General features: G+C 48.0%; 1 protein-coding gene across 2 annotated transcripts in view; it reads left to right on the top strand.

Moving 5' to 3' along the window:
* The window catches only part of PLPP4 (phospholipid phosphatase 4), a 127,074-nt gene extending 103,743 nt beyond the window's left edge, over positions 1-23,331 (top strand). The window contains exons 3-4 of one of the 2 annotated variants that reach the window (XM_019459624.2): positions 11,564-11,734; positions 22,782-22,894. In XM_019459624.2, the coding sequence (XP_019315169.1) occupies positions 11,564-11,689 (126 nt within the window). In that variant the 3' untranslated portion in view covers positions 11,690-11,734; positions 22,782-22,894. Of the gene's footprint in view, positions 1-11,563; positions 11,735-22,781 lie in introns of both variants that reach the window. The other variant, XM_019459623.2, reaches the window with a different exon arrangement.
* Positions 23,332-25,428: the final 2,097 nt, after the last annotated feature.

The following is a 25,428-nucleotide window of genomic DNA, read 5'->3' on the forward strand; positions in this document are numbered from 1 at the left end:
TCAAATTTCTGTGCTGCCAAGGCCTTGGGAGGGAAAGTAAAATGATTTCTCATTAAAATGTTATCTTCATCTTCATCTGGCCCATGTTTTTATCAGCTTCCCTAATGGTATTATGGCAAGAAGTGATCTCTCCCTTTTGAGGGCGTATTTTCATATTCATGTTTCAGATCATTGTGGTGTATATAATCACGACTGAAAAAAGCAAAAGTTGTCTTGGCGATTTAGACCTTCTGGAGATTAGGATGCTCTGGTAGGCAAACCACTTCCATCGTGGTAACTCCTCATAGCTCTCTCTAGGGCGAGGAGTAGCATTTATGATTCCTAACGAGACCTGGTCATCAAGCAGCGTGGGGTGGGGGGTGGGGGAGCCAGAGTGGCTTCTGTCACTTAAAAAATCCTTAATCCTCCTCTGCGGATGATTTCCCTGTTCCTGGGATCTTGTCTCCAGGGACTGACTGAAGAACCATCACCTTCTTCCCCCAAAGCCAGTTTCTTAGGAGCTCCCTCTGTATTTTTTTTTTGCACATTGTGCCTGAGTTGGCTGTTGATTCATTCTTTCTTTCTTTCTTTCTTTCTTTCTTTCTTTCTTTCTTTCTTTCTTTCCTTCCTTCCTTTTTTTTTTTTTTTTTCCAGAACAGAATCCTATTTGAAGATGCAGACTGGGGTTTTGCAAGGAGCTTACAGTCTGCCTTTTCTGTTTGCCTTTCCTGCCTCTGACATTTGCTTTACAGACTAATTATGAGCTTTGTGATTCCCTTTCCTTTTCCCCATCGCTCAGCCTCAAACAAAGCTGCACACTCATTTCTACCGTGAGATGGAAATCTTGTCTGGCTCAGGAAGCTTGAGTATCACCCTGCTTAGGAGTAGGGGATGGAGGGCATGACCTTTCATGGCCATGATGTTTTTCCGTCCCCAAGGACCTTGGCCTGTTGCCAGAGTACCTAATAGAGTCCAGTTACATTTGTGAAGTGAATAAATGGTCTCTACCATTTACATATTCATTCAGTTACTATGTATTGGTTACTTTTCTCACCAGGCGACATGCTGGGTCCTAGGGCTTCCGTGGTGACCCTGAAAGGTACATGCCTACAGGGGGTGTGAAACACAAATAGGCAGTTAACAGTGCCATGACCGCAATTATGCTAAGAAACTCTGGTTTCTTGCTCTATTTAGAAATAATTCACTGTTTCTAAGGGCTGCCTTAACCTTCAGTAAATATTTCGACCTAGCTGAGCCTCCATTTCTCATCCATGAAATGGGCCTATTACCTATGTCTCTGTGTTGTTCTGGGGATGAGGTAAGGCCAGATACTGAACGCTTCTAGCGCAGTGCCTGGCAGATGGAGGCGTCCCATGTCTGAGCGTCTTGCTGTCCTTCTGATAGAACATCCCTAGTGCCTGCTCAAGTCCGCACTATTTTCTCTTTCCTTCTTCTCTAGTTTATGGAGACACCACTCTGCCTGTCCATCCTTTAGGCCCTTGGAATCTCATGTTGCTTCCCTTTCTATAGCTTCACCTCATCTGAGAACTCTGCGAGCATCTCCCGGTGTTCCCTGGAATCCAGCCCGGATATCTGGGAGCTGGGTGTCAGTCCCTGGGGAAGAGAGGGGCTTCTATTCTGAAGATCCCAGGAGGATTCTGGGGCCACTCTTGTAGGATGAACCTTGTAGGAAGTGTGCATGTGCGCTCATGCGTGTGTGCAGGCGTGCGTGTGTTTGAGGGGAGGGGGGGGTGCTAACTGTGGATATGTCTGGAGGGTGGGATGTGGCAAGAATGAACACCCCAGCTCATCTCCACCCCATATGTTATTCTGAGCCAGTGCCTGACTCTACCCCTTCTGTCAGTGGGTGCATCCCTCCCTTCTTTGTGAAACCTTCCCTGCTTATCAGATCTTCAGCCATTCATTCACTATGCACATTTGCTGAACATCTGGTGAGTGCAGGTGTGGGAAACACAGCCTCTGTCCCCATAAAGCTTAGGATCTAGTAGAAGGGAGATAGACGCTAAACAGTCACAAGAATAAGCGTATTGGGTTAAGTGTTATGAAGGACAGGTACAAGGTACAGTAAGAGCCTGTTACACCTGCTGGTGGGGCTAGGGAGGGCCTCTGAGGAAGTGACATTTAAACTGAGACATGAGCGAGTAGGAGTTAGCTAGGCAGAAAAGGGATGCTCATCATTGTGTTCCCATAGCGCCCCCGAGAATATACATCATCTGGTCTAGCTTCCATAACACCACCGTTTCTTCCTTTCATTAATTTGTTCATTCACGTGTATTTATTGAGCACCCGTGACTTGTCTGGCGCTATTCTTGGTGTGGGGCATATAATGGCAATGGATCAGACACCATCGTGTTCGTGGAACCACTGAGTTTTGCATCTTCGTTATCTTTGCACGTGTGTCTGTTTCATTTCCTCCTCCACACTTTCAGGTTCACTTTGGGGGGAGGCAGCAGCATTTTGAGAAGAGCGTTAAGTAGGAAAGGAGAGGGAGGGTAAAAGGGATCAGATCATCGACAGCCTAATGCACGCCGGGCACTTTGCCCAACGTATCATGGACACTCTATCATTGGTTCTCCCAATCACTCTATTGGACAGCTGCTGGCATGTCCATTTTCTAGATGGCAAGCCTGAGTTTTAGAAGTTAGGCACCTTGCCCTAGATCACACACATAGGAGGTGGTGGGGTCAGAATGCCCATCTAGGTCCACCCGGCTGTGCTACTGAGCACTTCTCACCTGCATTTATTAGATTAAACTCCATCTCTGATCTGCTATAGGTTCTCAGTTAATTTCATATTTCTGGAGTCTCAGGTCCTCTTGGCCACCTGGTTCCCTACAGTGGGTCAAGATGGTTTTCTCCATCCCTCTGGAGCAGTCCAGTGGTGTTGACTTCAACAGTCCCAGGCTCAGCCTACCTTCCGCAAGGTGGTTAGGGTCTACCCAGTCTCCTCTGGTCTAACAGACAGCTTTCAGTTTCTCATCAGCACACTAATTCTTGTTAAGTCTTAAGGCTGATGGTGCTAGAGTAAGCAATTCTGTCTGAGGCTGACAGGCACTGTGATCATGCCTAGTCACAGACAGTTCTACCACAGGACTGAATGACTTTAAGCCCTGGATTCCAGATAACTGAGGTGGTTTTTACAGCCCCTTCCTTCTGTCTGTCCTCCAGGCTCCAGTTCTATTTCCTCCTTGGAGCTTCCCTTGTTTTTCCCAGTTTTCCTCTCACAAATAAAACTTCTCCAGGGCAAGAACGGGGTCTTATGCATCTTCCTATCGCTATGGTCCAGCAAAGTCCCTGGATCTGAGAGGCCATTAATAAATATGCATTGAGAGAGTTAATGAAGGAATGGATGGCAATAACATACCTTTGGGCTCAGTCCTTTCTTCATTCAGCACATATCTATTGGGGCCAGTCAGTTTGTAAGAGTATACAGATATGAGGGTGAAGAAGGTATTGTAAGTCCTGCCCTCATGGAGGTCATAGTCTAGTGGGATCTATGTCTACCGGGTTATAAAAGCAAAGCAAAGCACTTATGTATAGATGCTTCCTAAGATAAATCAGGACCTAAGTCTTTTCACTTAAGTCATCTAGTTGAGCTAATTGATACTTTTGAGGCTCTGTTGAATTATATTTGTCATGATGAACTCTTGTTCTTAAAAGAAATTTTAGAAGAATCGTTGATTGATGTAAGATTCAAAAGATTTCAGGGATTTTGAGAGTTCTCTTTCTTCCAGCAAAAATAGACTTTTTTGTTGCCTCCTGCATCAGAGCAAAGTAATCTCAGTTGCTCCTGAACTGGGGAGAGGCAGGCTGTTTTAAAAATCACAGTGTGTACTGAGTCTCTTCTGTGGTTTTCATCAAAATTGACCCTTGAAATTGTAACTCTGGTTGGGTTGTTAAATCAGACGCGAATGATCATCTGCCAATAATTTCAGGCGGAATAAATAGCTGTCATTCCTTAAACTCTGCGGAATGGTTTTAGGCTACAGATGCACTGTGGATCCACATTCTCACAAAGATTTGTGGTGATCTTCTTTCTTCTTTTTTTTTTTAAGTAAAATCTCTTAACCAGTAGCTTAGAATATTAATGAATCTCACTTGTCCTAAAATAGAAAACAGAGCAGGCATCTTGGCTAGGCTGAACTGTAAATTGAGAAACTATGAAATTGAAACTATGAATGAGAAACTAGTCACATTAAGGGATTTGGGGCCACGGGGACATTAGAGTAGATTCTAACACAGTGAAGCTTGTTACTGTGGAATCCTAGGAAAAAAGCTACGTGATGGGTCACTTAGCATGGGGGCATGGCCTCCTGGCTCTCCGATCCTCTCATCTGAGAGCTTCAGGCATTCCTCAAAGTGGGATCAGAAAGATATATCCACTGACTCATCTCACTGAGTCTTCAGGTTTGTTCATTTTACCAGCTAAGATCATTTTATCTCTGCTGAGAGCCTTGGAGGCTGCAGAATTGTAACAGCCTGAATACCCAGCCCCAGAATTCTCTCCAAGCAAGCATGCAGTTATATAACTGAAGAGCTGCAGATGACAAAGTAGACTTGGGGAAGGCTTCTCTTGCAGAATGGACCATACCTGTGCAAGGCAATGCACGGCAGTTGCTGCTGTAGCCAGCAGGCTTAGGCGGGAGATCGCTTGGCGGCAGGTGCTACACTAAGCATTTTACAGTTCCTCGTTAACTGACTTGCGAGATCACTTTGTAAGTCAAGTGCTGCAAATCCTATTGCACAAACAAGGAACCGGAGACCCCAAGAGGTGAGCTTCTATGGGAGTTAAGTGGCAGAGCTGAACACCACATGGGTTTGCCTCAAAAGCCCGCACTCTTCGACAGCACACAATACAGCCTTTCCTTAACTTATGATGGGGTTATGTCACGATAAGCCCGTGGTAAGTTGAAAATACCATTAAGTTGAAAATGCACTGAATGCACCTGACCTACTAAAACCTCATAGCTTAGCCTAGACCCCCCCCCCCCTCCCCACTCCACTCCCCTTGAATGTGCTCAGAACACTTATATTAGTCTACAGCTGGACAAAATCATCTAACACAAAGCGTATTTTGTAATCAAGTGTTGAATATCTCCCGGGATTTGTTGAACACTGCACTGAAAGTGAAGAACAGGATGGCCGTGTGCCGGTTGCTTGCTCTGGGGAGCGCGGGGCTGACTGGGCGGCCGAGCATCACGAGGGAAGATCGTATCACATGTCACAAACATGGGGAAAGGACAACATTGAAAAATCAAAGTACAGTTTCTACTGAATGCATATCTCTTTCCCACCATTATAAAGTCAAAAAATATAAGTTGAACCATTGTAAGTCGGGGACTGTCTGTAGTCCCTGCTGTTCAATGGATTGTCTAGTCCCCAAATCCCCTGCCCAGCTTAAAATGGTGTTGCTGTTGGTTTAAACGAAAATCATCGCGGGGCGCCTGGGTGGCTCAGTCGGTTAAGCGTCCGACTTCGGCTCAGGTCATGATCTCGGGGTTTGTGAGTTTGAGCCTCGCATCGGGCTCTGTGCTGACAGCTCAGAGCCTGGAGCCTGTTTCAGATTCTGTGTCTCCCTCTCTTTCTGACCCTCCCCCGTTCATGCTCTATCTCTCCCTGTCTCAAAAATAAATAAACGTTAAAAAAAAATAAACAAAAATCATCGCAAACTCAAGTGCTTCTTTGCTGTGGTGTGGGGAGCAGGGACAAGTTGACTTGTAATTTTCAGCTCAGGCTTAGAGGGTCATTTAACAGTAGACCGCTGGTGCTGGAAGGCAGCGGTCAGGTGAGCCATCAGACCAGTAGTCTGTGGATGCTGCCCTGTTGGCCCACCCACCAGGCTCGCTTGGTCTGCACCGTCGTAATTTTTGATGAGTTGTTCATATTTTAAAATGGAGACATTTACCGTCAACTTCGGGATTTCCCTCCTGTGCTAGAAGATCGAAACTTCGAGGAACACAGAGCCCACGTCTCTACGTGGCAGACACCGGCTGCTGTACAGGGAAGGCTGCATCTCTAAACAGGCAGGTGTTCTCCCATTTTCTCCAGTCCTCCCCACTCCCAATTGTCGCTCAATAGTGAGGCCAGGTGTTAGTTGGCATTCACCATCACGATGAGCCGTTGATTTTTTCAGAAAGTGAAGTGTTTCTTATCTGAGTATCTAGCAACAGTGGAATAATAAAAGACAGACCAGGAAGGTTTTCTGCTGCACAAAGTCACCTCTAATATCCAACTACTTTACTCATGTTTCCTCTCTGACCTGGTGGCCCCTGTGGTTCAGTCTCTCATTTTACAGAGCAAACCGAGGCCCAGAGAGGGAAAGTGACTTGCCCAGGCTCGTGTATTCAGTTAATGGCAGAGCCACGGTGAGAACCCAGATCTCTGCCAGCTGCACTGTCCTGCTTGTAAGGAGTGTGCAGGTTTGTTCCCACGTGCTGCTTTTGGATGGTCCTGTAGAGATGGTCTTGTAGGGATGCATTCTCCTCAGAGCACCTTTCAGTATTTTTATTCAGCCACCTGGTCTTGCCCTTCTCTCTCTTGAAGAAGAAAATACTAACACCTTGAGCATCATAAAATGGAAAATTTGTACAGATGACCTCATCAGGGTGCAATTCCATTTTTGGTGCCAGGAATGATCAGTTTGGGAGAAATTTATTAAAAAGGGCGCAAATGGAAAGCACAACATGAAAAGCAGGATCTGTCCCCTTGCTTCTTATCTCATTTATTTTGAAAGATTTTTTTTTTGGGGGGGTGCCAGTTTTATTTCTTGCAATCATTGGGGTCCAAAGGTCTTCCACTTGGTTTAAAAGTCAACTGGGGAGGAAAGGCAAGCCACATTATTTCATCTAAGCTAGCTAAATATATAGAACTTTCTTTGCAAAGGGAGACTCATAAACCTATGGCAATTCACCTGTGTAGCCTGGGAGAAGAATCAGTGATTCCTTTTCAAAATCACCAGGCAGGCAGAGAGCCCTGTTCAGGGGATGTGCCTCGCGTCACGTCCTGGACGGGCAGCTTGTATTGTGACGCTTTGCTTATCTCCTCTCATTGACCACAGCCAAGCGAGCATTGAAAGCGCCAGAAACAGGGTCGGGAAATCATCCTCTTTCATCTGCTTCCTAGTTTAGAGGCTCCAAGAACATCTTTGCTTTTCACAGCCAGATCAACATATAAATATTTACAATCGACTATTTCCAGCTAAGAAAACCCGCCACGGGCTCTGAAAGCAAGGGGTGTATGCTCTATCCCATAGATTGCTGTGTGTGTGTGTGTGTGTGTGTGTGTGTGTGTGTGTGTGTATGTGTGTGTGTGTGTGTGTGTGTGTGTGTGTGTGTGTTTCAGACTTTGGAAAGTGAATCAATTCAGAGCCCCCAAGGACAGGTAGAATCTCAGTATCGCCTTGCCCACTGGCTTGGGAGTGTTCTAATCATATTTCTGTTGTCCATAATGTTAGCAAAATATGAATGCATTTACCCTATTCTGTGATCGTCATCTTCTGAAATGTCCACAGCCTTGAAAGCTCTGTTCTCAGCTCCATTCCTTAATCATGCTAGAAATGGGGGCGATGTCCAAGGGGAAGGGCAGACAGAATGCACAGGGTGTCACCTGTTCCACATGAGCACGAAAGGCTGTCCAGCCCTGCAGTGTCTCAAAAGTGCACGTTTCTTTGAGAGAATAGGGTGTTGGTTGCTTGGCTAGCCTTGGAAAGCATTTCTTTAAAAACTTCCCAGTTTTGTTTTTCTCGCAGTCAAATTGAATCTGAGCCTTGGGGAGCCCCAGGATCTCAGGGCTGGAAGGCTCCCAGAAGATTACATTCTCATCACAAACCCCCAGCCTCACAGGAGGCAGTGCAGAACAAAATGTGGGATCACATGAGTTCAGTGTGATTTCGCAGAACCTGGTTCTTATCCAGACAGCTTTTGGAAAAGCAGGAATGCAAAGTGGCCATAGTGTCCATGGTTCAGATGGGCCTCCCTGGCCGCAAGGCGGAGCCCCAGAAGCTCTCTGCCAAAGGACGTTCTGCTGGCTCAACCGCTGTATAAATGTCACTGAGAAAGCGACAAGCATAAGGTTTAGCATGAAATTGGAGCCTGCCATGTCACCTAGCAAAGCAATGGCACACAGCGCTGCTTTAAAAATACTGCCCGGGGGTGCCTGGGTGGCTCAGTCGGCTAAGCGTCCAACATCGACTCAGGTCATGATCTCACAGTTCATGAGTTCAAGCCCCACGTCAGGCTCTGTGCTGGCAGCTCGGAGCCTGGAGCCTGCTTCGGTTTCTGTGTCTCCCTCTCTCTGTGCCCCTCCCTCACTTGCACTCTGTCTCTCTGTTTCTCAAAAATAAATAAACGTTAAAAAAATTTTTTTTAATTAAAAAAAATACTGCCCAAAGGCCCAGTAGGATGTGTGGAAGAAGAGCAGAGGCTGCTGGGTGGCCAAGGATCTGGACTGTGGAGCCCAGCCTTTAAAGATATGCCTTGGAATGGCTGCTCCTTTTCAGAGAAGCAGACACTCCAGCACTCCCGAGGGCTGTAGCATGAGTCCCATGACATGGGACAGGGGTCATTTTACCTGCCTGCCGAAGACTGGGTCCCAGCCCACCACTGCTGAAGCTGGCCAAATTTGAGTTCCTGGGGGACAGGGAGGTGGTCCAGTGTAGGCTGAGGGTCTGGCCTAGAGCCACCCACCCCAGTTCTTGACCTTGGAGGGTTTTCAGCAGCCCCTTCCCTTGCCCATCTTGTGCCTCGAGGCGTTGGCTGCCTGAGCTGGGACATGTCCGTCGTAAAGTCTCCAAACCAATTTTTTTTATGGGGACACATACAAACTCCTGCTCATCATTCCCCTCTTACTCGTTGACTTTTTCCGTTTCTTTTCCCAAGAGATGCCAGTTTGGCAGCACGTAGAGCTGCCTCTCTGATTGAAATCTTGGAGACTTTCATCCATAACTTCACACAGCCCCAGGGCAGTTCTTTTAGGCTCCCGCGCTCAGTGTAATCAGCCAGATAGACTTGCTACACTGTCTGGTTTGAATAAAGTCCATTACTCGCCTGTAAGAATTCAGGATGAGGCCAGTACCCACCAGAGACAACTGTCCAGCATCTCCCTCCTACTCTGGGACCTCAGGGGAGAGTATAAATGAATAGAAGAAACAGCAGTGTGGGCAAGGACAGGAAATTAAGAACCCATTGTGCTTGAGAGAATGGTAGCCAAATGGGGCCACCTTGGAATGCCCATGAATCACTTAAAAACCTTCCACCCCAGCAAAAATGTAGAACAGGCCTGGACAGTGAAGCCCCTTACGTATTCTCATTTCAAACAGAATATTCAGTATGTCTTGGCACTGCTTTGTTGTTTATTTAAGTGCTAATCATTATTCAGAAATGTTTAAGTGCTTCATTTTTATTCCTGAGACAAACCTGATTTAATAGTATGTTTAAAAGGTGGGGGGGACCCTCTTCCCTTCTTTAATTTGGTTGAAAACATTCTGCTTTGACATAGGCTTGCGTTCGTACCTGGGGGATCCCTTTTAAGAAGACACATTATTATCAGAGATAATTTGGTAAAGCTGCCGTTCATTTATTTTTACGTGATTATCTTGAACCTACAATTGGAGGTCCTGCTTTTTTCATTTAACGTACCATAAGTGTCGTCTGTGGTGCTGTATTAGTGCCGTGATTTCCTGGGTGCATCGTAGTCCACTGAGTGGAGGTATCTCGGTTTGCTTATCTGTGCTTCTGTGTTCATCACCTTCTCCTTTTCTATAATTATGAATAACTCGACCAGAATATCTTCTAGAACACTCCATATTCTTGTATGACTCTTAGAGATGTGTTATAAAGAGGATGACTGTGTTTCAGGCCAGGCCTTCTCAGACTTGAGGGTACACGTAGGTCACTTATGGACCTTACAAAACGCAGAATCTGGCTCAGCGGGTCTGGGCAGGCCTGACGTTCTGCATCCGTAACAAACTCGGGGATGCTGCGGCTTCTGCTCGGGCTTCGGGCAGTCTCTCAAAGTCACCGGCATCCTGGCATCCGGAGTGTTCGCAAGTCCCGGTTTTACCAAGTCCCTGTGTGGTCTAGTTACCAAGGAGCTCTGCCCCCCAGGAACATTGTCCCAGCAAGGGGAACGTTTTGATTAGGCTGGTGTCTGGAGAAGGCAGGGGCTGCGGCTTCCACGATAGCGCCCTAAGCACAATCCTGGCTGACGCTAGAATGACTTGGGGAGTATGCACGTACACACTCCCACACTCACGTTTACTCACACACATACTCATACGTATACATACATACACACTCACATTCACATATACACACGTACATACACACACACTCATAATATACACATATACCCCTACTGACATGCACACACTTACCCAACACACACACACAGTTGCACACATGCACCCATACACCCTCGTACATATACACATACACGTTTGTATACACTCACACACTTATACACACTCACATATTCACACGATTCACATATACGCACACACTAATACATACACACATATGTACATACATCCTCACACACGGCACCTGTACGTACACACTCATATATATGCATACACTCCCACCTACACATGCACTCTTGCACACTCACACTCATACACATGCTCCAGACCAGTAGACCATCACCAACAGGATATCTGGCAGCAAGACCTGGCGGCCAGTATTTTGTAAAGCTTCCTAAGTTTTTCAGGTGACTCCATGAACAGCCAGGGGGGGAGGGCCATTCTTGTAAACCCACAGAAGACCCCCTCTAAACCTCACTGAGTTCCAACTGTGTTTTAAACCCGACTGGATGAAAAGTTTGGGGATTATGTATGCTACACCCGGCCTCCACGCTTTTGACCATGGGCTTGGCATAGTCAGGAGTGGTCTTTGCAAGTCTAAGTATCAATAACCCTAATTTCTGGACGAAAACAAGGCATTTCTCATCGCCGTCTTCTCCATCAGACGCATCCCACGCAGCTCCATCTCAGTGAACGCCACCAAGCCCCAAATCCCTTCCTTTCCCTCACCCTTCCCATCTAAGCAACCATCACAGTCTTGTGTTCCATGCACCATGTTTTCCTTATGGAACTCAACGCATTATATTAAAATTCTCTCTTAACATGGCTATGCCTTTCAACCAGACCGTGAGCCCCTTGACACGGAGAAAGGATCTGATGCGCTTTGTTGTTCCCCCACCTAGAGTAGTGCTCATCTAGCACACAGTAGATGCCCATTAAATCATCGTTGAGTGAGAGGAAGAGAAAGAAAGAAAGAAAGAAAGAAAGAAAGAAAGAAAGAAAGAAAGAAAGGAAAGAAAAAGAAAGAAAGAGAGAGAAAGAAAAGGAAAAGATCTTGATCACACACAAGCCTGGAAAGCCACTCTGATTGTTAAAAGTTTCATACCAGCGTGGTTCTAGCAAGAGCACAGATTGCCTAGATGGTGCCTGGTGCCAGCATGCCTTGGCCCTGGGGCGCGCAAGATGGTAGATAGGATGCCCGGTGTGTGCCGCGTCCCTGCCACCGTTACCGCCTGCTGGAGTAACACCTGCTGTTTCTCTTTGGCAGTTGCCTTTTCTGGCCTTGGCTTCACGACGTTCTACTTGGCTGGCAAGCTGCACTGCTTCACTGAGAGTGGGCGGGGGAAGAGCTGGCGGCTCTGTGCCGCCATCTTGCCCCTATACTGCGCCATGATGATCGCCCTGTCCCGCATGTGTGACTACAAGCATCACTGGCAAGGTGAGTCCCTGCCCGGGGCCCGTCCCCATGGTTGTCTGACACCGTCCTGCAGGGATGGGTATAGCAAGGCACCTATTCAGGGAGAACCAAGCTCCCACCGTCAGACCAGAGGAGGCTGAAATAACAGGAGCTGCAGTTTTCAAGAAAACATGCCTGTTCAAGGGAGCTCTGACCTTCATACTGCCCTTGCTGGGTATAGACTCGGAGCCCCACCGTCTCCTCCGTGCTCAGGTCCTGCCGGGACGGCAGACCCGTGGCCTCAGACCCAACTGTGATTTCCCTGCCAGATCACTTGCCTCAGCCTGCAGACTTAGTGCCAGGTGATTTGGGGCTCCCGTCACATCTCACATCTGTCACGCAAGGACGTATTTCTCACCACAGTGACACTTCCAAAAGATGTGTCCAGCCCGGGCATCCGTGCCAGCCACGTTCTGAGCAGCTGCTCCAAGGCTGTGGTGAAGCTTACCTATACATACGACTCCTGAAATACCCGAGAAGAGTGAAAATAACACAAAACAAGTGAGGGACTGGAATAAGACTAAACCACGCCGTCTCCTCCTACAGATAAGCTGCAGCTCACGGCCTACACCTGCCACAGCAAACAGGGAGCAGACACAGAGGTGATGTCCAGAGGACGTGGGGTGGCCAGGAGCACGGGATCTAGGGCCGTGTTTCCTGCCGGGCAATCCTCACATCACCTGGAGCAGGCCACCCTGAGTTGGGAGGCCGACTCTGGGGGTAGGTCTTGAGTGGTGGCCAGGAGTCTGCGTTAGCATGCAAGTCTGTTGTTTCTGATGAAGTCTGAGGAGCTTTGGGGAGGAGCGCCAGTGTGTCAGCTTTAAGCAAACTGAATTATATGTGCCCCAAACCAGATTCCCCATCCGTGTGGCTTTCCACGATCGGCCTGGGGCTTGTCCCTCCTCTTCTTACCTGGTTCCTGCTGCCACCAGGTGGTTCCCCTCCTCCTCCTTTTCTGTCTCTGCTGCCTGTGGTTCTGTGCCCTCCTCACCTCATCCTAGCTATTCATTCCAGTGGCCCTGAGGCAGCAGATGAGGCCAGAGGTGATGGGGGCTCCTAAATGGACATCTTCTCTGGATTCTCTTGCTCCTTCCCCAACCTCAGCTCCACCCACCACCCTCCTAGAGCTCGCACTCTGGGCTTCATGAGCCTCTAGCAGCAGCTTGGAGCTGGGAGTGAAGAGTGTAGGGGAAACAGAGGCTGATGCATGGTCTGGACAGGTAGATGCATCAAGTGCAGTTCAGGGTCTTGAGGCCCTCCTGATGGGGAAGCCACTAGGAGCCATAATGCTGGGTCCCGCGCCCTCCCTTGTGGTCTACTTTTATCGATGACTTGGATGAAGTTCTGGATAGCACAGAGCTACATCATGGAAGGGAAACAGAGAGAGAGAGTCGCTGAGTCAACAGCAGAAGGGCATGCCCACGGCGCCCGGGAATATTTTCCAACAGAATCGTTGTTGTCCAGATGATGAGGGCATTTCCCCAGGGTCCTTGTGGGTCAAGAACATCATGGCCTGGATGGTGTCTTATGGACTGCTTTTCATTTATATCCCTTGCAAACTGAAGTTTCTTCTTCTGAACTTGGAAACAATAACCCCCAAATATTTCACATGCTATTTCACATACTGAATGAAATAATGGATCTGAATGTACTTTGTAAGTGAAAACATATTACACAAATGCAAATTGGTATTGTTGTCTCTTCGCGCATTGTTTCTAAAGAAGGATATGTTGTGTTGCCCAAACAAGTGATTTAGAGGCAGATGTATTTTTGGAACATGGTCTATTTCTTTTAAAATTTAAATCCAAGTTAGTTAACATATAGCATAATAATGGTTTCAGGAGTAGAATTTAGTGATTCATCACTTACCATGTAACACCCAGTGCTCATCCCAACAAGTGCCCTCCTTAATGGCCATCACCCATTTAGCCCATCCCCCCAGCCAACACCCTTCCAGCAATGCTGTTTGTTCTCTGTATTTAAGAGTCTCTAATGGCTTGCCTCCCTCTCTGTTTTTCTTATTTTTCCTTTTCTTCCCCTATGTTCATCTGGCATGTTTCTTAAATCCCACAAATGATATTTATCTTTCTTGGACTGACTTATTTCGCTTAGCATAATACATGCTAGTTCCATCCACGTTGTTGTAAATGGCACGATTTCATTCTTTTTCATCACTGAGTAGTATTCCATTGTGTGTGTGTGTGTGTGTGTGTGTGTGTGTGTGTGTGTGTATGTATACACACACACACACACACACACACACACACTGCATCTTCTTTATCCATTCATCAGTTGATGGCCATTTGGGCTCATTCCATAATTTGGCTATTGTTGATAGTGCTGCTATAAACATTGGGGTGCGTATGCCCCTTTGAGTCAGCATTTTTATATCCTTTGGAATGTGCCCGATCCCGTCTGATCTCGGAAGCTAAGCAGGGTCAGGCCTGGTTGTGCTTGGAAGGGAACGTGGTCTATTTGTAAGCTATGAATCCTTGGCGTGCACGTTTATTCAGTCACTTTGGATTTGAGAAACGATTAAGGGTTTCACAATGGAATAGACCACTGCTTCATCTTGGAAGGCAGGAAGAGCCTTCATGCAGCAATCTTGTCCTGAAACCCGAAGACGTGAGGTTGGCCTCTCTGAAATAGTTTTGGTCCTCATGACCTTGGTATGGCTGGTGCATCATGGAAGGATGAAGACTCACAGTCCTAGGCTTTGTCAAAGTGGTAGACTCATGACGCAGCTGGTGCATCAAAGGCCTGCTGGCATCAGGGCTTCAGACCCATCTCATCCACCTGGCACACAGAGGGACTTGGAGCAGTAGAAGGAGGATATTAATGCTCTGTGGGCTGATGGGCAAGTGAAGCAATAGAATTTACGTTCCACGACGTTTAGGGCCACACCTGAGGGGCAAAGCAACCTGTCACGGTAGACCTCCATGGCAGTCAGGCAAAACTGAGTGTACATGGTACATCGATGTCCATTGGTACAGGTCATTGCTGTGGGTCAAGTACCAGTTCACCTGTGCCATCATCTGTTCAACTGCTACCCCTAGAATTAGCCAGGAGAGGACTGTGCCCTTCCTTGGATTCTTTAATGGGCTCTGAAACAAGTCCGGTTCATTTTACCTGAACTCCCCTTTATGAGGCCATCTGTCACTCTCTACACCAGTGGTCTCAACAGAGGGGTGACTGCTGTACCTCCCAGGGAACACTTAGCAATGTGTGGAAGTTTCTTTTTGTACAGCTGGGGGTGGTGGTAATGGTGATTGCTCCTGGCACCTAGTGGGGGGAGGCCAGGGACGCTACTAAACATCTTACAATGTACAAGATCATGTCTTCCTCACAACAAAGACCTATCCAGCCCCAGATGGCTGCTGCTGAGGTCGAGAACCCCTGATCTACGGTGTACCTCAGCCCCCCGCTTTTCCCCCCTTATTATGTGTTAAGAAGCAGTAGTGTTCGAGGTGCCTGCATGACTCAGTCAGTTGAGCATCCAACTCAGGCTCCATGCTGAGGGTGGAGCCTGCTTAAGATCCTCTCTCTCTCTCTCTCCCTCTCCCTCCTCCTCTCCCTCTCCCTCTCCCTCTCCCTCTCCCTCTCCCTTCTTCCCTCCCTCCTTCTGTCTTTCTCCTCCTCTCACACACACACTCTCTCTCCCCGCTCTGTCTCTCTAAAAAATAAAGTAGCAGTGTTCAATGAGTGGGAAATTTTATTCAGTAAACACTCACTTATTGAGGGAGTAATCAAGGAGGCCTCCAAGGTTTCCAGCTTGGAGAAGGGATAGACAGTGTGGGGGTGGCTGTTTGAGGCAGGATTCCTGATGGAGATAAATAGGTTGTTGTTTTTCTTCACAGACTGAGCCTGCCCAGTGACCATGGGCAGGGGCCGTCCATTATGATGGGAATTCACATGGAGCCCCATAGGCATCAGCAAAACATGAATTTCTCTCATTATAGACTTTAGTTAACAACATTAGTATGATGAGATTTTTACGAGTCCATTTCAATTTTGATTTATACAACCGTGCCTAATGGAGAAGTACGTCCAGTTACTCAATTACATATTCTTATCCAATATAGCTCATAATCCCAAATGCCTTACTCTTTTCATCATCATTGTTGTTTTCTGTTGTCAACACCCTTCTTGTCTTTTCCGTCTTCCCAGCTGCACTCTAAATATACCAGCCTGTTGTTTTATTAAGTGAAGAAAATGGAGGGCACGGGCCATGGCAGGAAGGGGCACGTGAAACATTTAGCAGGACTTTTTCAGAAATCAAACCAGCTAGATGGGTAGCAAATCTGTGTGTGGCTGAAGTTCTCCGTGTTTTGTGACATGCTGGCTTCCAGGTCAACTGGCAGAGTTTTGTGGGTGATGCTGACTATAAAACCCAGCACCTCGTAAAGAGGTTTACCTTTGTGATTAGTCATGTGTTTTCAAGAGTTAAAATTTATGGAATTCCCATGCTAAGAAAAATATATGTGGTGGGGCGCCTGGGTGGCGCAGTCGGTTGGGCGTCCAACTTCAGCCAGGTCACGATCTCGCGGTCCGTGAGTTCGAGCCCCGCGTCAGGCTCTGGGCTGATGGCTCAGAGCCTGGAGCCTGTTTCCGATTCTGTGTCTCCCTCTCTCTCTGCCCCTCCCCCGTTCATGCTCTGTCTCTCTCTGTCCCAAAAATAAATAAATGTTGAAAAAAAAAAAAAAAAAAAGAAAATTTAAAAAAAAAAAAAAAAAAAAAAAAAAAAAGAAAAATATATGTGGAAAAAAATATAAAGAAGGAGAAGAGCATCTTACTGAACTTCCTTCTGCCTCAACTCATAGTGTTGTGTGTTCATGTTTTCTAGTCAGTGAAGTATGACAGCTGGGAGTGGCAGGAATTATAGTTTGTTATGTGAATGGGCATAATACGCTGCCCTCAAATTCCTGTATCTGGATCCAGGCTTTCCTTATGTGACTCCACCTTTGGGGGTAACCGACACTGGTTTCTTTAGTTGTAATGTCATTCTCAGCAGCCCTGCTTACTTGTATGGTGTTTCATTCTAAGAAAGAGCATCTCCCTCTGAATGAAATACAGGAAAATGGGTCTCCAGGGGAGAAAGGGCCCTTCATTCCCAACCAGCCCAAGTTAGAAAGCATCCTTGTCAGTCACGGATGCCATATTTGAGCGGGCTGAAGTTTTCAAGATGGCTGCCACTGCCTTCACGACATTTCCCTTACTGGGCTTGAAGCGTCTGTGATTTGAAATGAATTTTTGTGTAGTTACCAGACTTGAGATTATTAGATGTGAAGATCAGGTGGTTGGGAGATGGGGGGCACTTTGCTGGACTATTCAGGTGTCACACTAAAAAGTGAGGCAGAGGGCTGCTACCTCTGCCCCCCATCCCCCACATACACATAGTTGAGGGATACACGCTCTTAACCATTTGTTCCCTTGGGCTGTCAGAAGCAGTCTCTGAGAAAAGTGACTTGAAAAGGACCCCTTGGAACTATATTACTATTCCTACCAGAACCCCACCAGCCTTCCATAGGACAGAAGCACTGATACTCTCCCATACATATCCTTGGTCTGGAGTGAACTGATCTCAGCTCCTTTTCCCTCCACTGTCGGCTGCCCTCTGTAGTGGGGTCTGCATTCACATTCCTCATCAGCTGCCGAACGTTGGTCGGGGTCTGGGAGCCTCCAATCCTCAATGGCTTATGAGTCTGCCCATCTCTGTCTTCCTACCCTAGCTGCCCCGTAGGAGGGCTGGGCAGTCTGCAGCCCCAAGTCACCCTGCTCCCTCCCATCAGAACCCACTGGACAGCGTTTGGGCCAGGCCAAAGGGAGTGTGAGTCAGGGCCTCCAGGTTAGCCCTGGCCTTCCCCTGTTGCTCAGGTCCCAGGGAAGATGGATGGTGGCTGCTCAAAAAGGCTCACTGATAACCTTGCTATACTTCACTCCAAGGAATTCTTCCCCCCTCTGCTTTCTCTCACTGTCTCTGGTTTCTCTTATGGGCTCTGTCTTCAAAATATTTCTAGAATCCAACTTCCTCTGTAGATGTGGCTTGTTCCCTTCCCCCTCCTGACCTTGACTCAAGCATTACATTCTGGCTGAGGACGTCTTGTGATGGTCACTCTGGTGATTTGGCAGCCCTTCCTCCGAGCTTCCTAGCACTCTCATCTTGCTCATTTATCACTGCCTGATGAACTAAGTAGTTTATTATGTATTGATTATTGTCTGTCCTTATCCACTAGACCAGAAGTCTGCAGACTTTTTCTGTAAAGGGTCAGATAGTAAATCTCTTAGGCTTTAAGTAGGCCATACACTCTCTGTCCCAGCTCCTGGATTTGGCTGTAGCAGTGTGGAAGCAGCTATGGACAATATATAACTAAATAGTTGCCCTAGTTTGTGGACTCTGCACTGGAGTCTAATCTCCATGTGGGCAGAGATTTTTGTCTCTTTCGTTGGCATGGCACATGGTGGGTACTTGTGTTAGGTTCCTAGGACTCTTGTAACAAAGTGCCATAAACTGAGTGGCTTAGAACAATAGAAAGTGTCTCACAGTTCTTTCTGGAGGCTAGAAGTCCAAAATCAGGGTGTGAGAAGGGCCACACTCCCGCTGACACCGGTAGGGTAAGATCCTTCCCCTCTTCCGGCTTCTGGTAGCCCCAGATGCACCTTGGCTTATGGCAGCATGATTCCAATCTGTGCCCCCAGTGTTTTCCTTGTGTTTCTTCACACTCTCTTCCCTTCCGTGTGTCTGTGTTTGTGTCCAAATTTACCCTTTTACCAGAACACCAGTCATACTAGGTTAGAGCCCGCCCTCATGATCTCCTTTTAACTTGATGACCCCTACACGGACTCTGGATCCAAATAAAGTCACATTCTGAAAACTGCAATGAGGACTTCAACATATCTTTTTTTTTTCCCCCCCGCAGGGTGGGGAGCCACCAATTCAGCTCATAACAGTGTCCAGTAAATGTGTTGAATGAATGAATGAATGATATTAACTAAATCATGTTCCTTTCTTACCAGTACCGTGTTTTTCTTCACACTGGTTTTATTAAAATTAACCTTTCCTCTGCAAGTTCTTTTCCTTTATAAATGAACCAAACAATTACGCCTTAAACATTCACTCATTCATTCATCCGGCCTCTTGTGCCTGTGTGCTGGGCATGTCCCCCACGGGAGGTGTGGTACTGAGGGAGACCACACCGCGGCTGCCAGCATACCGGATGGAACACGCACCCTCTGTGCTCTGAAAGTTCTTTCTTAGAGACTCAAAGTCACAAAAACGGGAAACTTCATTCCACAAGTCCATTGTGGCGGAATGGCAGAAATTGTCATGTGGGCTTGTTGAGTTTGTCAGAGCTAATTTTTACCCTGGTATCCTGGGTCATACAGCCCAAGGCATACAAGGGCCCAAGTGAGGCCAGCTTAGTGAGCTTGGATGTTGCCATGGCAACAGAGAGATGTGTTTGCTCCCCCGGGGGGCTTGACGGTGCATCTTCAGAAGCCTTTCTGCTTATTTGTGCCAGACCAAGTGAGCACGGCCAGGATGTGCTGGCACTTCCATTTGCCAGACCCAGAGAGAGCCTGTCCTGTCCTTTGACCTCATGAGAAGGGGGTGGGGCCCATTTTATGAGTGGGAATCAAATCCAGGTTGCCTGATTTCTACCACCGTTGGAGCCCATCTGGTGTTGCTTCCCTCCCCCGACTTTCTAAAGAGTTTTGTTGACGTATGATTCATAACTTGTAGTTCATTCCCTTTAAAGTGATTTTTAGTATGTTCAGAGTTGTGCAGCCATCACCACTATCTAATTCCAGGAAATTTTCTTCACCCCAGAAAGAAACCCCTACCCCAGCTCCTGGCAACCACTAATCTTCCTTTTTTTTCGATGGACTTCCTTATTCTGGGCATTGCGCATTCATAGAACCACAGTATATGTGGCTTTTTGTGGCTGGTCATGTCGATTCTCTAGTGCGTCTTGTCAGTGCTGTTCAGCACGTGTCCATTCACCAAACATTTACTAAGAACTGCTGGGCCCTTGGAAACGAAGATGAGGGAGGTTGTCAAGGGGAAGTCAATACTGGGTGGTGGGTATAGGTTAAGAAGTATGCACACACGGCCGCCCAGAAAGCCCGTGGGGTCCCTGCTCCTTGCTGAGTGTCCGTATTACCTGAGGGTACGTGAATACCTCACGGTCAACTTAGTTTTTTTAATATTTGTTTTTGTGAGAGAGACAGAGCACCAGTGGCGGAGGAGCAGAGAGAGAGGGAGACAGCATCCGAAGCAGGCTCCAGGCTCCGAGCTGTCAGCACGGAGCCCGACGTGGGGCTCGAACCCATGAACCGTGAAATCATGACCTGAGCCGAAGTCGGACGCTTAACCGACTGAGCCACCCAGGCGCCCCTTATTCTTTTTAAGTTTATTTATTTATTTTGAGAGAGCAAGTGTGAGCTGAGAGTGGCGGAGAGTGGGAGAGAGAGAATCCATGCTCACAGCATGGAGCTGGACACAGGGCTCGAACTCACAAACCGTGAGATCATGACCTGAGCCAAGATCAAGAGTCAGTCACTTAACCAACTGAGCCACCCCCCAGACACCTTCCTGCCTTTTTTTTTTTTTTTTTGAAGTTGGAATACCTCATGGTCGTATGTCCTGCAGGATTACGAAGACACCACCAGGTAAAAGATAATCCTTCTCTCAGGTACCCAAATTTGCCAAGCCCCTTCCTTCTTTCCTCTGCCTGGAAGACTGCAGGTGCCCTCCCTGTCTCCACTGCCCACTTCCCCCCCGGGTCACGCCTACTTATCCTGCACGGCTGGCCCGTGGGCCATGTCCTTGGTGAGACTCCCCCGGTCCAGACCAGCCCAGGCTACTCCACTGGGCGACCTCACAGACCCTCACTTCTCCTTCATGGCATATGGCACAGCGGCAGCTCACTGATAAGGCTGTCACTGTTTAGTGTCCATCCGGCCCCTTAGGACTGTGGATGTGTACGTTGTATTCAACCTCGTGCCCTGGGACCAGACGTCACGCCTGACCCCTGATACCTGTGCAGCACATACACATGACATTGATGCTGAGTAAAGAGACTCCGGTATTTCGTACTTCAGGGACACGGAGATCCATGCATTCCCCTTTCGAACCCTCTGGTCCCATGCTACCATAGTTAGGGTAAAATCCATCCTAAGTGGCTTTTCCCTTAATAAAGGCCTGTTTGTCCGCTGCCCGCTTTTCTGTCAGCACATGCCCTACAGGACGTGAGTATTGATTTCATCAAAATACCAATAGCCCACTCGAGGCACTTGATGGCCGTCTCCCTCATAAAGTAAGTCCTTTTTTGGCCCTTGTTCACCACCTTTGTAATAAAGCCCCAGATGGCTTGGCTGAGAAGGCGGCTTGCCTAGACCTTACGTTGCCCTTATTTTTTCTAATGACTCTGGCGGACCTGTGATACCCCTGTCCGCTCTTTCAACGAAATGGGAAGACAGCATGGCCGGGACTTGCCACTCGCCTTGCCGTCAGCCTAGGGAACCCATACTCAGAACGATTCGATGTCCTGTGGACAGTGGTGTACCCAGGGGGATGCTGCGCCCCGGAAAATGGAAAGCCAAATGACATTATCTGTGGGTTTTGTTATTTGGTCTGTTCAGCAGTCAGAGGCTCAAATGCAGATGTCCTGGGTCATTTCAGACCCTGATAAAAATAATGCCCCCGTGGGGCTCTTCCCTGGGGTTAGAGGAAACACAAAACAATAGTGCCAACTCTCCGACCTTGAGCCCTTGAGTCCTGGCACATTTTTAGAGGCTGCCGGTCACAGGCAATGGGAAGAGCTTCTCCTTTTGAGGAACTTGATTTAATTCCATTACTTATGCCTTGTGACCCCACTCAGGAATTCATGATGCTGTCTGCCTATAGGAGGTGTGTGCAGTCCAACAAGATGGTAAACACGGAAGTGGAAACCCCCAGGCAGCAGCCTCCGGAAGGGTCTGGGGTCTTTTTGGCAAGAATAATCTATAGACGCAGTTTAAAGTGCAACGCACATGCATACACACACCAAACGAGGGTTGTTGGGGTGGGCTGCATTCATGGGGTTGCTGTGGGGCATCAGCTGAATGCCTTCTTTTTTTTTAATTTTTAAAAAAATTCTAATGTTTATTTTTGAAGGAGAGAGAGAGACAGTGCGAGCAGGGGAGGGGCAGAGAGAGAGGGAGGCACGGAATCCCAAGCGGGCTCCAGGTTCTGAACTGGTCAGCACAGAGCCCGACGTGGGGCTTGAACTCATGAACCAGGAGATCATGACCTGAGCCGAAGTGGGACGCTTAACTGACTGAGCCACCCAGGCACCCCCAGCTGAATCCCTTCTTAGCAAGGGGGCTGCCCCGATCATGTAGGTACCTGTTCTGCCTGTAGATGGTTTTTTGTAGGGTTTTTTTTTTGCCTCCTCTGTCCCCCTCAGCCCTTCAACTTGACGAGATGTTAGGGGGATTGGGATTCTCACACCAGAGATCTGTTGAGTCGGCGATCCTGGTGTGTCATAAAATGTTTTCTTCACTTTGTGACTCAGAAGGTTCATTTCTTCCCTGGAAAATCACTTCCCACGAGGCAGAGACTGCCTGCTCGACGGGTGTCTGTAACACGCCAGCGATTCTGCAGGTCTCTAGTGGAAACTTGCAGAAGAACCAGAAATCACAGGCATCTAGATCCTGTAGAGGTGGCTGGACTCCTTCCAGAATCTAGAATTGATTTTGAAATTCGAGAATGCAAATCTGAGTTCGTGCGGTGCTCAAACGCATATTAAAGACATCGGAAGGAATCAAGTGAACATTTTAAAGGGATCTTTAAGTTCTAGACGTGAAAAGATCTGGAGAGGCCACCAAGATCTGTACCTCTAGCATGATTTCTCTTTCTTGTGGTCTTTCAGGGGGTCCGGCAAGCAAACCAGTCACCGCAGCAGGTGGGAAAAGCGCTTTCTGGAAAACGTAACTGGCCACATACGAATGAATCGTAACACGTGTCTCCCGTTTTGCTCTTTCTGCCTAGATTCTTTTGTGGGTGGAGTCATTGGCCTCATTTTTGCGTACATTTGCTACAGACAGCACTACCCCCCTCTGGCCAACACAGCTTGTCACAAACCGTACGTCAGCCTCCGAGTCCCGACGTCGCTGAAGAAAGATGAGCGGCCCACAGGGGACAGCGCGCCCAGCATGCCTCTGGAGGGCATCACCGAAGGCCCCGTATGACTGCGGTCTCGGGAGGATGGACGCTGAGCCCAGGGCACACTCTGCCACCCCGGCATCACAACGCAGTAGGAGAGGTTTTCTGTAGTGTGTTTTTCATCAACTGTTCCTCAAAGTTATCCCTCTGCTTCCATCTGGCCGATGGCATTCCTGCTACTTTCAATGTCTCCTTTCAACTTTCTTGAGTTTGCAAAGGAAGGACGCAGGGACAGTCTCTGAGAGACGTGGGGAAGGAGGCTGCCAGGGGAGGGTGGGTGCAACTCGGTCCATTCCTTTGTCCTCAGTGTTTGCTGTAATAGCCACCGTCCTATGTTTTCATGGTCGTGAAGCGTAATAAAGCCTCCAAGCTGGAAGACGTGGTGTCAGCTGTCCAGGGCAGCAAAAGTCATTCCAAGACGTGGTGTGTTTCACAACTGAGGCCAGCGTGGGCAGCTGGTCCAAAGCCAGCTCTGGCTGTAGGTCATTCCAGGTGCTGAACTTGGAAACTTTCTGAAAGGTCAGCCTATCATAGCAGACGTCTCTGAAATGGAGCTGAAGCTTAGGGCTCCTGTCTTAGTCTTTCCAGGGTTCTTCTTCTTCTTTTATTTTTCTTAAGTTTATTTATGTATTTTTGAGAGAGAGAGAGAGAGGGAGCAAGCAAGCAAGGAGCAGAGAGAGGGAGAGAGAGAGAATCCCAAGCAGGCTCCACGCCCTCAGTGCAGAGCCTGGTGCGGGGCTCGAACTCACGAATCGTGAGATCATGACCTGAGCCGGAGTTGGATGCTTAAAGGACTGAGCCACCCGGGGGCCCCTCCTGGGTTCTTAAATCATTGAATTTAGAAGGAAATGAGGTGAACGGCTTCACACAAGTGACTTCACCCAGTATAGTGAAAACAGAGATGCCTGAGCGCCAATATGGAGAGGGGGTCGCTGCAGTTGTCTGAGCGCTGGCGAGCACCAGATCCTTTCCAGGGGATGGCCGGGTGACCTCTGGCAGTGAGAAGCAGCTTCAGGGTAGGACCTTTCCCCTTGAGGACCCGAGTGTGGCAGGACTCTGCCAGAAGCTCTTCTTTAAACAGCGGCGTGTTCCCCCCTCCTGTCTGGCAGGTGGCATTTCCACATGACGGGGCTCCGGTAGAAAGCACCGGAACAGAGTCAAGAATGCCCTGTTTTAGCTCAGCCCGCCGGGACCTTGGCCATCCGAGGGCAGACCGTGCTGCTCCTTGGCCAGTTTGTTCTTTTCAAAGCAGTGAGCCTTCCCTCCATTCGGTTCTGCTCAGACGCACCCCGCGGTTCTCCCGGTTCCTGGGCCTGCTGCGAAGGGGTGCGTCTTTGATGACTAAAGACTGACGCTTAGCAGCAGTTGCAGTAACAGACTGCCTCTGTCTGCAAAGACTCGAGTGGCTGTACAAATTATCACCCGAGCAGCTCTGGGCTGAGCGTGCCAGTTAGAACCATCAGGATGTTTTCGATTAGCTGTCTATACCGTGAGCTCAGCCCCCGGGTGCACATACCGCCTTGTGAAGACCTTTTACAAATGAGCCCCTGTGCAGCCCTCTCCAGCTGCGGTCCTTCCAAATTGGGGTCAGCACAGAGCCGTGGGGTGACCCTCCCGTCGTGAGGTGGGGTGGGGGGAGGGAAGGCTTGAGTTGCCTTTCATCCACAGCCAGACTCTTGATTTCTAAAAACCACGGCAGCTACACTCACAAGCAACTCAGAAAACACATGCGATATACTTTAGAAGCGAAACCATAGCAATCTGTATGACATGATTTAAAATCCGGGGCTAAAATTCATGTAAAATTAGGAAATCAAATAATCTGATTCAACTAAGTGTTTACAATTTTCAAAAATATAGTCACAAATAACAATGCAAGAGAAGGATCCTTTGATGCTATTAAAAAAAAAGTTACGGTTCATGTATTTTTTTTAACGTTTTATTTATTTCTGAGACAGAGACAGAGCATGAGCGGGGGAGGGGCAGAGAGAGAGGGAGACACAGAATCGGAAGCAGGCTCCAGGCTCTGAGCCATCAGCCCAGAGCCCGACGCGGGGCTCGAACTCACGGACCGCGAGATCGTGACCTGAGCCGAAGTCGGACGCTTAACCGACTGAGCCACCCAGGCACCCCTCATATACTTCTTTGATTCTGTAGTTACCAGAGCTCTGCTTAACAGGCGGGACAAAAGTGAGAGTTACACTTTATTACTGATGACTTCAAATGCTGGGCCATGAAATGGAAATTTAATGTAAATAACTTACATTTACAGATAAATGGAAGGATTCTGAAAAGTAACAAAGAACAGAGCACTGTTAATGCTGGTAATTGAAGGGAAAGTCCTACCCCAGGCCACGTAAAAGCTTTCATGAAATTATAAAGTTACAAAGGACGTAATGATGTGAAGCTGTGGCAGGATTCTTAGAAGCCATAACGAACCGCGTACGTTCACAAAAGGCCGGTGTTTTTGTGG

This window comes from Panthera pardus, unplaced genomic scaffold, assembly GCF_024362965.1.
Source record: "Panthera pardus isolate Hobbes unplaced genomic scaffold, ASM2436296v1 HiC_scaffold_22, whole genome shotgun sequence".
NCBI lineage: Eukaryota > Metazoa > Chordata > Mammalia > Carnivora > Felidae > Panthera > Panthera pardus.